Below are 15,501 nucleotides of genomic sequence, written 5' to 3'. Positions count from 1 at the left end.
AGATGTCTTATAAAAGCATTGGGCAACAAAAGGCAACTTTGTTGAAGAATGCCATTGGATAATCTACCAAAGTGCAAGAGCCTCCATAAGTTAGGAAAGCATCATGATGAAGTATCCTTATATATTGCATAAGATATCGAGAGACTACTTCCATAACAAAACATTTGGTACATAGCCCTCTTTTTAAGCTAATCTATACATGTTCCCAATATGGAACCAAGACTACTATATCAAAACCTTTATAATCTACTTTGAGATACAATCAGCCACATGAAAACATTACAAAATCAGTATTGCAGTTGTAGTTTGATGCAAGAAAACCCTCATGCCCATAGAAGCCCTGACATTGATTTCATATTTTTCATCATAAGTTATATGTATATATGCAAGGGAAGCACTTATTTCATCATAAAAGAACATGTAATTGTTATGTAATATAAACCTTTTGTCTTACGTCATAAGGGCTATTTTTGCATGTTCTCAGTTGTGCTTGGAACATGGCATAACGCAAATAGTTCCTCCAATTAGAAACTAACATGCATTACATCAGTGAGCTGCTTTCACATCTGAAGCATTCATATACAATTATATTATAGTACAAATTCTTCCTCTTCTAATCAACAAATTGGGGTTATATTAAGGGGCGACAGGGGATGATGTTAGGTCAATTATCTCGCTTTGTTTTCCCTGAAAGTGTGAAAGAACATGCCCTTCTTCCAAATGCGGTCGTGATGCAGAAGAATCTGGTTTCGGTGTATTGAAAATGTTATTTGGTACACATTGAGATAAATCTATCATGCCTCCAGATTTTTGGCATGGGGAAGGAGACCATAAAGGTGAAAATTGAGAAATGTTTAACAAACTTCTGGTATCTTCATTGTGAGGATGAGCATTTGGGGTGGTAGGGCTTAGATCAGTGGTAGTGTCATGACCACTCTTTATCGGTTTCCAATATGATCGCATGTTGAGCTTATCTGCTTCCATCTCATGTTGTTGATGTGATTTCATGTCATCTTGATGTCCTACGTGCTTACAATGTGATTCTGGTGAAACTAGATTGACCAAGACCTTGGCACCACTCCGGCTCATTTGTCTCTCCTCAGACATAGTGGATTCATCCAAGTCCACTGAAACAAAATGATTGCAATGGATATCACCAGTCTCTATTGGATTAGTACAACCAAAGGAACTCTTAAAAGCCAAAGGATGTGGTAAGTCCTCTACTAAAACGGCATCCACAGATTTTCTATAACCATCATGATCGATCGAAGGTGGTTCTTGCCCAAGTTGCCACGATGTTTCAATGTTTGTTGTTACAGTGGGACTTGTGCAGGATGGTGCATCTTCACTTCGCTTATTGAGCATGTCAAGTTCATCGTTGTTGCTGCCATCATCATTGTTGTCATTATCATTGTCACCATCATCATTGTTGACATCATCAATGTTGTCACCATCAGAGTCATCCAAGTCTAGATAGCAGGGGAGATCCTCTAATGGACCAACTTTAACTTGCATTTGAGGAGGGAGACATGGACACTTCTTGGCCAAGGGGAGATGTTTTGTCGAAAGAAAATGGATGATAAGATCAAGTCTGCAACAAAGTAGACAATTAAAAATCCTGATTATGGACAACAAAATGTCAAATGATAAAAAATAGGGTTGTATACTATACTTGTTCCATTTCGGTATATTCAACATTTTGTACATGACCATGACTTTTCCTTGTTTCCCTCCTAGAGCCTTTATGCCAGCTATAGCCTCCCTCACTACTAAGGATTTGTGAGGATGTTGCCATGCCCATTCAAACTGGGAAGAAAGAACATCCAATGCTCATTTTAGTAAGACAAAATCACCATTTGTAGGCAATTCATGATAAGAAAGCAGACCTATATTCAGCTACCTGAAGTGCATGTACTTGAGAAGGGAATCCATAAATACAGAGAATCATCTCCCACGGCCTCCATTTCTTTGTTCTAAATGCACCAGAGGTAATTTCTCCATTGTGCTGTCTAATACGACGTCTTGGATTAACTGTGAACCTGCATCATTGTTATGCTTTCATAATTATAGACCATTGATCTTCAATAGTATGTGGTAAAAATTATAAATAGTGAGAATCACATAACAAACTCCAAGATCTAAACATTGAACACATTTCTTCGCAGAATATAACACCACTATGGGAGAATACAACATGAGTGATGTGTATGTAACTTTATCAACTTTCACATTTGTCTCCACCTGATGGCACTCATAACACTCAATAAAGATAATTCTATATACCAATGTTCAAGTTCCTCGTTTCTGAAAGGCTATCCATATTATGCAAAAGGGATACACTATATATATCAATCTCAACTGCATGAAAAGCTAGCAAGAAATGGTAACAAAATAAAATTGACAGTATAGTAAACAGTGGGTTGCTCTTCTAGGACATGTTCAGATTTATTGTTTTCTCCCACTAATTTGTATTTTCAAGAGATTGAGAAACAATTATATAGGAAGCAAGTTACCATTGGCAATAAGAAAAATATTAGATTGCTCTTCCAGGACATCTATGGACATGGTGATATTCCTTGTTCTATCCTGCTTCAATGTGTATGAGTTGCATTGGCATATTTATTACGTTCATTCAGATACATGTATGATATACATAACTATTTAAGAGCTCATGATTATTAGAGAACAATAGAATTTATTTCTTTATTTTCCTTTTCCCTTTTTGTAAACTATTGGATTAGCTGAAATTGCTGTCAAAAATTAGAAAATTCTTTCTTTTTCTTTTTATAGTACAATCACGTCATATGTTCAAAAACCTATTTGTTACCCCTATGTAATGATGATTTTATTATTATCTCATAAACTAGCTGTGTTCTGGCTTTTATTGATTATTTATTTCTCCCATCTCTCTCGTGTCCTACGATCACTTCAGCTAAAGAATGTGAATTTTTGTTTCAACTTGTTTTTCGTATAAGAATTGGGGCGTTTCTATGACAAACTTCTTTTGGACAATCTCTCAGATATGTTTCCCAACATGCATATTGAATCAAATATTACATTCTTTCCAATTTCGGGAAGCAATGAAAGAGCGAATAATACAAGAAAATAACTCACAACTGAAGGAGTTAACATGATTTGAGGAAAAAAGAAAACAAAAAAAGTTGAACTTACCCTATGTATGTTCGACCACATCGAGGTTTTTGCGAGCAGAGAAGGTAACACGCAAAGAAAGAGGACTTCCTGATGATGGTCTGTGCAACAGGAGCAAGGTCATCCATGTCATCTGGTGAGAAGAAGAAGAAGTAACAGAGGAAACGCTACAAATTCAGATCTTCCTCAGTTTCATTTTCAAAAAGCTATGGCAGTGTTTGTAAGCTCCCGTGGTTTTTGTTTATTTCAATAATATCCCTGAGGTTTTGTTAATTTCTCAAATGCCCTTTGGCCAGAAAGCTCCCATAAACCAACCATAACATTTCCTAAAGGGTCAATAGCTTTACGATACAAACATTGTATAAACTTGAGTTCCCTGGTACTTTGCATTGCGTACAACTGAGTTCGTTGATTTGTGGACATCTAAGTTCGTTCGTAGGAATCGTCAATGGTTTGCTTTCAGCTTAACTGGTTTGGCCTTTTCCAAACCAAACCGATTAAGCCTTAACCGATTTGGGAGTTCCCAAACTTGAACCAAACTGGTTAAGGCAAAACCAGTTTGCCAAGCCAATTAAGCCTGAACCGGTTTGGTCAAAATTAGTTTAGTTCGGCTTGAGCCATCCCAAACTGAGCTCAAACTGGTCAAGGAAGCTCAAGCCTAAACTAAATTGAATTGAACCGCCAAACCCTTTAAAACAACTTAATGGTTCGGCTTATGCTTGAGATGAGCCATTGCTGATTCCTAATTCATTGATATCATGGACCATTGAGCTTACCAAATTTCATCAAAAGGGTCTATAGCTTTGTGATACAAAATTCGTATCTACACTAGAGTTTTGTGGTACTGTACATTGCTTACGAATGAGTTTGTAGACCAGTGGAGCATTGAGCTCGTCAATATCATGGCACATACTTCAATTTCGTAGCTTGTTGATTTTTGATACCGATGAGCTTGTTGATTTTTGTCAAAAGGGTTTGTAGATTTGCAATACAAACGTTGCACATACTTCAATTTCGTGGTACTGCACACCATGGATCACATGCATTTGTGTTTGTTGATATAATTCCCAACTTATTGTTCTTGTATCGCCATAGTAATGCACCACATTTCCCTTTGTAGATCACAACTTCCATACAAAGATCAATAATAATAAAGATAAATTACAAAGATGCATGACAATAATTATTGTAAATCTCCTGAGTCCATAATAATAAATAAAATAATTTTCCTCATAAACTTTCAATCAGTTATTATGCATATTTTTTTAAATATAATGCATGAATAATAATAATAATAATTATTGCTACAAAATTTTAACAAAAATATATGAATAGTTACATATTTTTTAATTTAAACATTCTAATAGCAAGTTTTACTATCGTAAATTTCTAGTATTAAGACATTAATAGTTGAAGTGATTAAAAATCTTGAGCATAAATATAAATATGTACATATTCACACACACACACACACACACACACACACACACACACACACACACACACACACACACACACACATGTACATGTACACACAAACGTATATATACATACATACATACATGTATGTATATGTATGTGTATACGTATATGTGTATATCTCGTGTGTAGAGGAACAGAGGTGACAAAACTCTGTTTTTGCCCCCCTCCCCCCCCCCCCTCACTCCGTCTGTGCTTCTAGGGTTTGATGGAGAGAGAGAGAGAGAGAGCGAAACCTAACGATAGAAGAAAGAGACATCTGGTTCCTCTTTTTTTACCCTGAGAAACGAGTCTTCAAGAAATTAGCGGAAGCAGGAAGAGAAGCGAAGTGGAAGGAGAAGCAGGAAGAAAGAGCAGAAAAGGAAGTGGAATTAAGAACCAGGAGGAGCTGAAAGTAAAGAAGAAAGCAGAAGAAAGGTTGAATCAGAAAAAGAGAAGAAGCATAAGAAGGAAGAAGCAGAACCAGAGGAAAGAAGGTAGGCGGAGAAGAAAGAAGCAATGGGAGAACGGAAGGTTTTGAACAAATACTACCCTCCTGATTTTGATCCTTCAAAGATCCCTCGGCGTCGTCAACCAAAGAACCAGCAAATCAAGGTGCGAATGATGCTTCCCATGAGCATACGTTGTGGCACATGCGGGAATTACATCTACAAGGGCACCAAATTCAACTCTCGCAAAGAGGACGTCATTGGTGAGGTAGGAAATTTTTAGACTTAATTTTATTATATATATGGATCTGTGTGTGTGTGTGTGTGTGTGTGTGTTTGTTATTCTCATCCATGCGTGATTGTCATTCAAGCTATCATCTGCAGGCTGTGGCCAAATCCATGGAGGGATCCAACTTGGGTCCTCTCAATTTTATGACTTTTGATGCTACTGTGTATACCACCAAACCAAAAATCAGTTAGAGATAGTGAAAGAAAGATGCGTCAATCTCTACTAGAGGCAGATGTTTGCCTATGACGCAAATCATGATTGCAATATGGGTAACTTCATTTCAGTTTATACTGGTGAAAAAGAAAGGTTTAAGTTTCCTAAGATCCAAGCCGATGATCTTAATGCATTTTGCTATTTTAGAATTGCTAATTATTTGTGAGGGTTTTACGAGCATGAAGCATGTAAACACTATGTATGGGATGAGTAATGATGATGGATCTTGACATCCAGTTCTGATTGGTGTTGTGTTGTGGTGGAGTTGGGTAATGACATATGTGTGTCCTTGGCCAGCTCAGACATGATGAACAATGATCCCCATTACCTTGTGCTGGTAAAGTCCATGTGCTTGGTTGCTGTTGTCAAATTTTTATTATCCGTGTAGTCCAAAATAAGCCTATAAGACAACAATACCAACAAAGATGTATGTCTGCCTGCTATAAAAAATGGTACAATCCCTGCAGGTGCTAGAATAGCCTCTCGTGTCTAATCGTAGCCTCTTTTTCTGTGCTCTTACCCCATGAATGAAGCTACGTGATCGATTTTTGAAAGTGCTCTTCTAAAACCCACTTGACTAGGGACTCTCAGTCCCTCTCTCTGCCTCTAACCTCAGCTCCACCTAAACTACTGCTGTATTTAGTTTGGCCAGTGCTATGGTATGACCAAGCATGATAATATTGTATTTCCCCATATGTATGGAATCATTAGAATTACAATAGTCTTTTAATCTGCTTCTCTGGGAAGCCTGCTATAAAAAATGGTTCAATCCCTGCAGGTGCTCCTGTCTGATTGTAGCCTCTTTTTCTGTGCTCTTACCCCATGAATGAAGCTATGTGATCGATTTTTGAAAGTGCTCTTCTAAAACCCACCTGACTAGGGACTCTCAGTTCCTATCTCTGCCTCTAACCTCAGCTCCACCTAAACTAATGCTGTATTTAGTTTAGCCAGTGCTATGGTATGACCAAGCATGATAATATTGTATTTCCCCATATGTATGGAATCATTACTACAGACTCTCAGTGCCTCTCTCTGCCTGTAACCTCAGCTCCACCTAAACTACTGCTGTATATAGTTTGGCCAGTGCTATGGTATGACCAAGCATGATAATATTGTATTTCCCCATATATATGGAATCATTAGAATTCCAATAGTCTGTTTAGTTTGCTTCTCTGGGAAGCAATTATTGTAGCCTAGTTCTAAGAGCAATCAATTGAAACTGTAGCATTGTCTCCATAGATGAGGTGCTCATTTATGTGTTTGGCAGACCTATCATGCTGTAAGTGACGAATAACTCACTGCCATGCATGGAGATGGGCAGGTGTTGGCTTGGGTTGTGTGCATACCAGCAGATTCCTAGGGACCTCCTATGACTTCTATGCATGATCATGGCGTGCCAGTGGGTACTTGATAGGCATAGTCAGTCGAGGTTCTCTGACATACCGTGGAACAATCCATTTTGTGTCGTGTTAAAGTCTTCATGGGTCATTTCGTGTTCCTCTCTGTAGTCCGTAGTCTTGTCTGAACTGCTCCCATCATGGTGACGCAATTACATTGAGCCATCATTTAAAAAAGAAGTTAAATACTAATAAAAGTTCCATTGTGCAGAGCCCTTGTGTACAGTTACTCTCTTTTGTTCGAGGACTTGTCTGCAAATAGATTCATGAAATGGTTTGGTTTCTGGGGTTCACAAGAACCCTTAGAGAATACAAAGTGTAGCTTCCACTACTACCCAACCACAAAAGTCTAATGATGGGCTTGGAGAATGGCTAAAAATCATAGATTTAAATCAGAATTGTGGGTCAAATGAGAAGGGATACACTAGTACCTCTGGTCTTGGTATGTAGTGTGTGAAGGGAGAAAATATGTTAAAGTTATGTTTAATGGTAGTTTGAAAATCTAGTCAAGTGTCTCCAAGAAAAAAAGAGCAAGTTAGTAAAAGATAACTTAAATGGTAAGAATCAGTCTTTGCTAGTGAGAGGACAGGAGTTCTAATTATTAGCCTCTGTTTATGAAGCGCTTCATCACATGTGCATACCATGATCCTTGGTATGTCTTATATTTATGGCATGGTTCAGATCCAGGTAATAAAGCTCACTGCCTAACAAATCAATTTGGATGATCTCTTGAGGAATTGAGCTTCTGCTCCGTATAAATGTGGTGACATTGTGAATAGTTGACATTCTCTTTGTGTCCATGTGTTGTTGGGTAGACTTGGAGTCAATATGACTGCATGGTTCATGAGGGAGGGAAGGAGAGATGTTATTATCATCCTCAAAGGCCATATATGATCTTGGGGAGAGAGATAACACATGACTGTAGGCATCCTAATTGAGAAGCTTGGGCTATTGTATATATTACTTATACAGCCAATCTTAAGCCAAACAGAAATTTGGATGGAATTTTGCAACACCAATATAAGCCCTGATTTCTTTACTCTCTCTCGATGAGACGGATGTTGATCACTTGTTAAGGATGTCTATCAGAAGTCACAGGTTCAACCCCTACAACACAAAGTTCAGCTAGTATAGATTAGTAGGATTTGAACCCAGGTTCATGGGCTAATAAAAACATGGTCTACCGTTATATAATCCTAATATGATGAGAGATCGTCAGAATGCCTAACTATTATCTTTGTCTATCTTCAGACGTACCTAGGCATTCAAATCTTTCGGTTCTATTTCAAGTGCACAAAATGCTCGGCAGAAATAACAATGAAAACAGATCCTCAGAATAGTGATTATACTGTTGAGGCGGGTGCAACAAGAAATTTTGAGCCTTGGCGTTCAACAGATGAGGTATTTCCTTTATCTTTATTGATCATTTTTTATAGACTTCATTGTTTTCAATGCAAGTTATCAATGTTCCCCTACAAACTGCAGATAATTGACGATGCCAAAAAGAAGAGAAATGCTGAAGAAATGGGGGATGCTATGAAAGCACTTGAAAACCGAACGTTGGACTCGAAAAGAGAAATGGATATTCTTGCTGCACTTGATGAAATGAAGTCGATGCGGGTAATCTTTTCCTCCTTTTTGGGTCTTGGAGGTTCTTATGCAATTCATGATGCTCGTATGTCTAACTTGGTGACACTTTGTAGGCAAGGCATGCAGGCGTGGGAACAGAAGAAATGTTGGAAGCATTAAAACGAACTGCAGACATAAAGGTATGTTGTTGCATTACATGCATATACAATGCAAATTTATTTACTGGGGGGTGTTAATTGTTGAAAACAATAACATTGTAGGAGATGGGACATGAAGATATTTATTTATATCTTATATAACCATGCCAAGAATCCTTGGAATCTAATCTAGATTTGAGTAAATAAAGTGCAATTTAGATTTGATCACAAAATTAGCATAAGCAATTTGCACGTATACATTATATAGCCTGTGTCATGACTCGTGAATCTGATTCATGTAATTATTTTGAGTTTGTTGTTTCTCATCTTAAGAAGATTTTCTAGATTATTCTGCTATAAGATTGTATTCATAAACGTTTTATACAAAAGGGAATTCCTTTAAACAAAACGTGTTGCTAATTCATCTTCGAAAATAAAAATATCTGCATTGTATATTGCATCATTGCTTCAGACTCATCTCTGTTCCAAAAGCTCATAACAGAGGATTTTCTCTGCACTAATGTGATGATTTCAATTCATGAATCATACTATTAAATACTTCTACCATTCATATCTGCTCTTACTTATTATGTATTATATAATCGATATGATGAATGCTTCCAGGAGAGGGAACTTGCAGAGGAAGATGAAGCTGTCATTAGATCAGTTGTATTTCAGGTAAATAATAGACATGGTTATGCCGTAAAATGTCCACGCTAATGAAACAGATCTAATTAGTTTCCATCATTGTCCCAGAGCTCAGACAAATTTACCCGTAGATTGGATGATGATGACGATGACGACGACGACGATGAGTATGACGATGAGGAAAGCATCCCATCAAAGGTAAATTGTTTTTCCATTTATTACATTAAAGTAATTATTGCTATTTTTACCAACATTTGTTGCTATATATTGTTTTTTCAGAGATCTAAGCCAAGTCTTTTTGAATTGACCGATCACATACACCCGTCTTCAGCTACAAGCTCTCTAGGTATATATTCATAGTCTCAGGATGGAAATGTACTCTAATTTATATCTTATAATATATTTCATTGTTTGTGTGTAGTGACAGAGGATGTAGGGTCTGGAAAAGCGACAAATGAAAAGAAGCCTTTGTTCTCTGTGAGACCGAAAAATATAGCATTCAATGTGAAACCCAAGAAAGACCATGTGCCAGAACCAGAAACTAACACTAAAGTCACTAGTAGTGATGCCATTCCAGTTAGTTCTAGTGCTGTCACTGGTCTAGCATCATTATGTGCGACATATGATGATGATTCAAGTGATTGATTTTTTTATTGTTCAGTCATATGTTCAATGATTCTCCTATGTATCATCTATCTGGACAGCCCCATGAAAAATTGTGCCTTCTACATATAACTATAAGAAAGTCCTTCACTCGGTTGATTTAAAGTTCTTTTTATGAATTCATTTATATGCTGTTAAAGGTTTCTTTTGTTATGACACTAACTCATTGGTTTCATTGCCCAAGCCGACTTGTAAGAAATTGTTGACAGATATATAATAGTTACAGAAATGTCGGCATGCATTTCATTGTTGTATGGACGTCCAACATTTAGATCTACACAATGGTGCTATATATAAAGGATTACATAATGAGGTATTTCATAAACCAATTCCTATTGATGAAATGAATTCATATCATTTGTAAAATGATGCAAGTTAAATGTACGTTTAAATGTTCATTGTAGTTATGCATGTAAATGTTTTTCGCAGATATACATGTAAATGTTCATGACACAACTGTTCCAGCCTAGTTGGGAATTCTTATATGTTTGGCTTGACCAACTTGTCTGTTGGAATTGAATATTGAAGCACAAAATATTGTGGGGATTGAGATTGAACCACTACACTGATACAAATTTAAATGGTTCCTGTAGTGATGAGGCACATAGAATCAGTCATGCAGTACAAATGAAGAATGTGGAAATCAAAAGACTTATGACATGGAGAAAAAGGTCACAACAAACAAAAAGACCTTCAAAGAAGCATGGTGGATCTCGATTGAGGAAAATACAACTACATTGGAGAATCCATGACGGGGAGACCAAAAGGATCTTATTGGACAAAACCTAGTTCTGAAAGGTGGAGTTAAACAGGTGGATGAGGCAGGCTGGGTATGTGGTGTAGCCAATAAAAGATAATGGGGAATTGGTGGATCTTATCTGTGATGTGCAACCAATTTATTAACCAATTTATTGACAATTGCTTGTATAACGCAATTGGTTGCCCAACAAATGCCCAAGAAGCTACCTGCCAATAATGGGTTGGGGAAGGTTAAGACGGAGATTGAGGAGTATTTGTACAAAGGCAAACATATTAAGCCTCCAAGTATGACTGATGTGGTCTAGTATGTGACATGAGAGCAGGGCGTTATTGTGTTTGTCACCTTTGTAAAACCTACTCAATATTTAATACTCCCAGTGTGTGAGTAACAATGACCTCATATTGTCCTACAAGCCATGGTCTTTGATTTGGTTTTTTTGGATTGGACATGAGTTGAAATACAGTTAGGACTCGAATGTGTCAAGGAAATAATGCAAATGCAGTGGAGCTGAAAATATTTAGTCAGGGTTAGGAAGAGAGATCAAAGGAGGTCTTTACATTGTTAAATTTCTATCATGACAACAGCATAATAACAAGTAAATATGCTTTGTAAACTTTATTGTACTGGTGTTGTTCATTTCACAATACACATGACAAAATAAAACATTTATTATCAAGTTTCCAAAATTTTAGGCTATTACTTTATGTGAAGTCTGAAGTCTTCAATGTTGCTATCCTTAACAATGCAATGAAGTCATAAATGGATTATGTAATTTTGATATATTAGCTCCATCACTTCCAATTCCTATTGTATTTCTAATTGTATTGAGAACCATAACTTGTAGGAGTGGCTTGTAATACATGCTCCATCACTTCCAATCCCCATTGTATTTCTAATATTGAGAATCATTTCTTTAATGGTTTCACATGCATTCAATGTTTGTGCTTTTCGATCCATCCTCCACTTTGAGCATCTCTAAATAAAAAGGTTTTACTCATATGCCTTTCATGAGGGTTCATTTGCCAAATCCAATCTAATGGTTTTCCCTCACCTTACAATAAGTCTTGACTTTCAGCTCAAACAAGTGTTATTTCTCATGATAAGTAAGAGGAAGGCCTCATATAACACACTTAATAATCTCATTAGGCTTCCAAATTTCCCAAATACAACATAATAAAATATAAATACTTCCTTTGCCTTTATAACTATAATATAAATACTTTCTTTGCTATATAACGTACATATTTATACAACTTCTCAACCATCAAATCCATATTAGTCTTCAGTTTTGGTTTAATCCCCAACCTTGGAAGTTTATACCATGTGGTTATTGGTAACAAATATCATAAACCATCCAGTTCAAGGATGAAACATAGTAAATTTGTTACAATTGCTGTGTCCCCATCAAAGAAGAAAATCCAAAATCGAGTTGTGCTTAAGAACATAACACTTGGGACATAAAGAGTTTTGATTAAATATGAATGGAGGCCATTTAGGTAAACATATAGGATACTCTATGAAAGCATAATTGAACTTTGTGGAGGTTTAAAGTATTATACAGAAAAAGTGTGTGAAAAAAATCTGTATTGTTAGGATATAGTTATCGTTGAGAATCCCACTAAGATGAATTCACCATCTGTTTTCTAGGAATTGGGTGGCTACACTTCAATATAAAACCTTAATATTCGCTTGTGACAAATAAACTTCTGGTACCATCGTCAAATACGGTCATCAATTTGTTCTAGCTTCATATACGCCTATCTTTGGACACCCTGATGGCAATACGAGCTGTAAATTTGCAGTGGTCCTAAAAGTCCTTGGTACCATCTTATCTACAAAGATAAAACCTTCAATATGATCGCATTCATGCTGTAATATTCGCGCTTTCCATCCACATGCATCGAACTTGATTGGTGATCCATCCCGTCCGAACCCTGAAACCTCCACTTCTAGGTACCTTTCAACTAGTCCTCGATATCCTTTAACACTACAAAATCGAGTGAAGCATACAACCTTTCTTAATGCTAATAGATGTCTTATATCATAATTATCACCATTCCTCAAAAAATTAGAATATCCAAGTTTCCTCATAGTTATTTGTAGGGTTTCACTACCAAATTCTTTTGCAGATTTTGTTTCTCTTCAAAGAAGATTAATTCCCACTACCAGTCTTGTTTGTGGTCTTTGTTTCTCTTCATAGAGGATTGGTTCCCATTAGTGGTAATCAAGAATTGCTCCCATCTCAAAAACCACTAACCAAAACCTAGATGGTTTCATTCTCAAAACTTCAACCTACATGTTTAAGTTTCACATACATCCTTAAAAAACATAACCTGGATGTTCAAATTTCATATTTAATCATATGGGGCTGATACACACAATAGCACATTAATCTGCCACATCCTTCTAATTAACCACAGATTCAACCAAACTTAAAATGATACTGAAATAAGTAATTGAACTAACCTTAGACATCCTTCAAAAAATCTTGCACTTTTGTTTCCCTTCCTCTTTAATTTAGGATTGCATATAACCTGTCAAAGCAGTTTTAAAAGGAAAAAAGAAAACAAAAAAGACAGTAAAGTTTTTTACCAAAGAGAAAATACATGAACCACTCCAAAACAGAAGAATAAAATAACCTCAAAACCATGCAGACATTTTGCAATTCCTTAATGAAATTTCACATTTCAATCACCAAGAGGTCGAAAGGTGTGCGTTGTTGAGCATCTGCATCCTCTTTCGACACATAACTGATATATTCTTTTGTATCTTCCATGACAATTATCTGCAGAAATCAATCTATATCTTCATTAGCAACAAACAGAGTGGTAAGCTACAGACTTCTGAAATAAATAAATAAACCATCCTTGATTCTATCACAGATTGGATCCTTGTTGAAAATCATGTAAAAACGGATGTCTCAAATTGAATTCGCTGTGCCTTGAGATGTGAATAATGAATTGAATTTGTCACATGTCTAGATAGATGGAAAACACAAACTTAATAATTTTGTAAGGGATGCATACATGTGGTAAATTTTTTATGAACATTAGCACTAGGTGCCCTAACTATTCATTCATGAACAAATCATTTTAATTGTTCCAACGCCTTAGTATGTGAAAGGATTCATGAACAAACAATTCACATTTTTCTAAAACTTGAAATACATGAAGTAACTTATGCACAAACAATTCAAATAGTTTCTCAGACTCCTAAAAGAATCTTAGTTTACGAAGAATTCCCATGAGCACTGAGGACAACACCAACAATTATGAACAGGCCAGTCAAACTGTTCCAAGTGCTTACCACAAACAATTCAAATAACTTATGGACAAACAATTCAAATAGTTTCTCAGACTCAAAAAAGAATCTTGCTTAATTTACCAACAATTATGAGCAATTATGAACAGACCCGTCAAAGTGTTCCAAGTGCTCCACAAACTACAATTGTTCACATTCGTACTGCAATTTCTAGCTGTTCCAAATTCTTTAGTCAAGTGCCAATGGTGCCAAAAGACTTATTGCAATAAAATGTTCCATATTTATTACCTCAATTCAAACCAGTCCAAACTTTTCTTACCTCAATTCAAACCATTCCAAACTTTTCTTACCTCAATTCAAAATGTTCCAAAATTTTCTTACTTCAAATTCAAACTAAAACTATTCAAAATTCTATTTCTTACCACGATTCAAATGGCTCCAAACACCAAAGACGTAAGCATGTGTGTGTGTGTGTGTGAGTGAGAGAGAGAGAGAGAGAGAGAGAGAGAGGGAGAAGAGACACTGCTGCAAGAGACTTAAAATGAAAAAGAAAATTCATAAAAGAAAAAAGAAAGAATTTTGATGAAACCTTACTTGAAGAGGGATTCCGATCTGAGGAGCTGCAAGACCAACACCAGGAGCTCCTCTCATGACAGAGATCATGTCATCTATGATCTTCTGAATACGTTCGCTTTGAATCTCTTCAACAGGTACAGGAGAAGCCGCCTCGTGAAGGACGGGGTCTCCTGCTTCGATGATCTCGGGGAGCTTTGGACGCCGGGGCGAAGCCATTTTGAAGAAAGAAGATATGGATATCAATGGTGATGGTGAAGATGAAGGTGAAGGTGACAACGAAGATGATGAAGAAGATGAATATTTCAGAGAGGTGAACCAAGTCCTTCTTACCAGCAGAGAGGAGGAACGGAAAGAGAAGGGATGGTGATGGTGAGGCGCGGCGAAGCACCAGGAGCTATGGAGCGCCATAGCCTCGGCCCTCAAACCTGTTTGTGAAGAAGTGAGAGGATGATCAGAAACCAGAATTCTGAAGGATGCCCCTACAACGTAGTTTTGCGTATTTACATGCCTACACCCCCCTTCCCCCAAAACGGTTTGAAAGGCGACAAGTTGTAGGTATCATTATGTCCGGGCCAAGCTATCTTCGATTCGTGCCACATACATTGCAAACAAGATAAGAAGATGCACACACATACAATTGAATCCAATCAGGAACGCAATAGAAAAGGAGGGGACTTAATCTTGGGCAGTCTTTGTTTCATCCCGAATCCCGATGTTCATCTCTCTAGGTGTAGAACAAGAACTTAACCTTGAGGTTTGTTCCGTATGAATATTCATGTCTCCTTTTACCTTATACAGTAACCATTCGGTTAAGTACGTGCCCACTTAAGTACACCATTCTATTAAGTGCGCATTCTATAGAGGTCAAAATCCAGATCAAAAAATTTACACTGTTTCATGATGAGATTAC

The 15,501-nt window shown here is 36.8% G+C and overlaps 3 protein-coding genes across 3 annotated transcripts; 1 reads left to right on the top strand and 2 right to left on the bottom strand.

Moving 5' to 3' along the window:
* Positions 1-384: 384 nt before the first annotated feature.
* Positions 385-3,333, bottom strand: LOC147866703 (uncharacterized). Its single transcript, XM_087317158.1, has 4 exons — positions 3,172-3,333; positions 1,901-2,039; positions 1,673-1,806; positions 385-1,591 (listed from the first exon to the last, which is right to left on the bottom strand). Exons 1-4 carry the CDS (start codon positions 3,276-3,278, stop codon positions 637-639), a joined length of 1,335 nt encoding a protein of 444 aa, XP_087173284.1. The 5' UTR covers positions 3,279-3,333; the 3' UTR covers positions 385-636.
* Positions 3,334-4,829: 1,496 nt separating this feature from the next.
* Positions 4,830-10,137, top strand: LOC147866702 (uncharacterized). Its single transcript, XM_087317157.1, has 8 exons — positions 4,830-5,325; positions 8,208-8,357; positions 8,442-8,576; positions 8,660-8,725; positions 9,308-9,361; positions 9,440-9,529; positions 9,611-9,677; positions 9,753-10,137. Exons 1-8 carry the CDS (start codon positions 5,128-5,130, stop codon positions 9,974-9,976), a joined length of 984 nt encoding a protein of 327 aa, XP_087173283.1. The 5' UTR covers positions 4,830-5,127; the 3' UTR covers positions 9,977-10,137.
* Positions 10,138-12,271: 2,134 nt separating this feature from the next.
* On the bottom strand, positions 12,272-15,067 carry LOC147866701 (peptide deformylase 1A, chloroplastic-like). Its single transcript, XM_087317156.1, has 4 exons — positions 14,610-15,067; positions 13,450-13,539; positions 13,221-13,288; positions 12,272-12,741 (listed from the first exon to the last, which is right to left on the bottom strand). The coding sequence occupies exons 1-4, from the start codon at positions 14,997-14,999 to the stop codon at positions 12,486-12,488; spliced, it is 804 nt and encodes a 267-aa protein (XP_087173282.1). The 5' UTR covers positions 15,000-15,067; the 3' UTR covers positions 12,272-12,485.
* Between the last annotated feature and the right edge of the window lie 434 nt (positions 15,068-15,501).

Source organism: Azolla caroliniana, unplaced genomic scaffold, assembly GCF_043228905.1.
Source record: "Azolla caroliniana isolate FFs.n. ecotype wild unplaced genomic scaffold, voAzoCaro1.0.p SCAF_3, whole genome shotgun sequence".
NCBI lineage: Eukaryota > Viridiplantae > Streptophyta > Polypodiopsida > Salviniales > Salviniaceae > Azolla > Azolla caroliniana.
The sequence above is the reverse complement of the archived record's forward strand: the minus strand, read 5'-3'. Positions and strand labels throughout refer to the sequence as shown.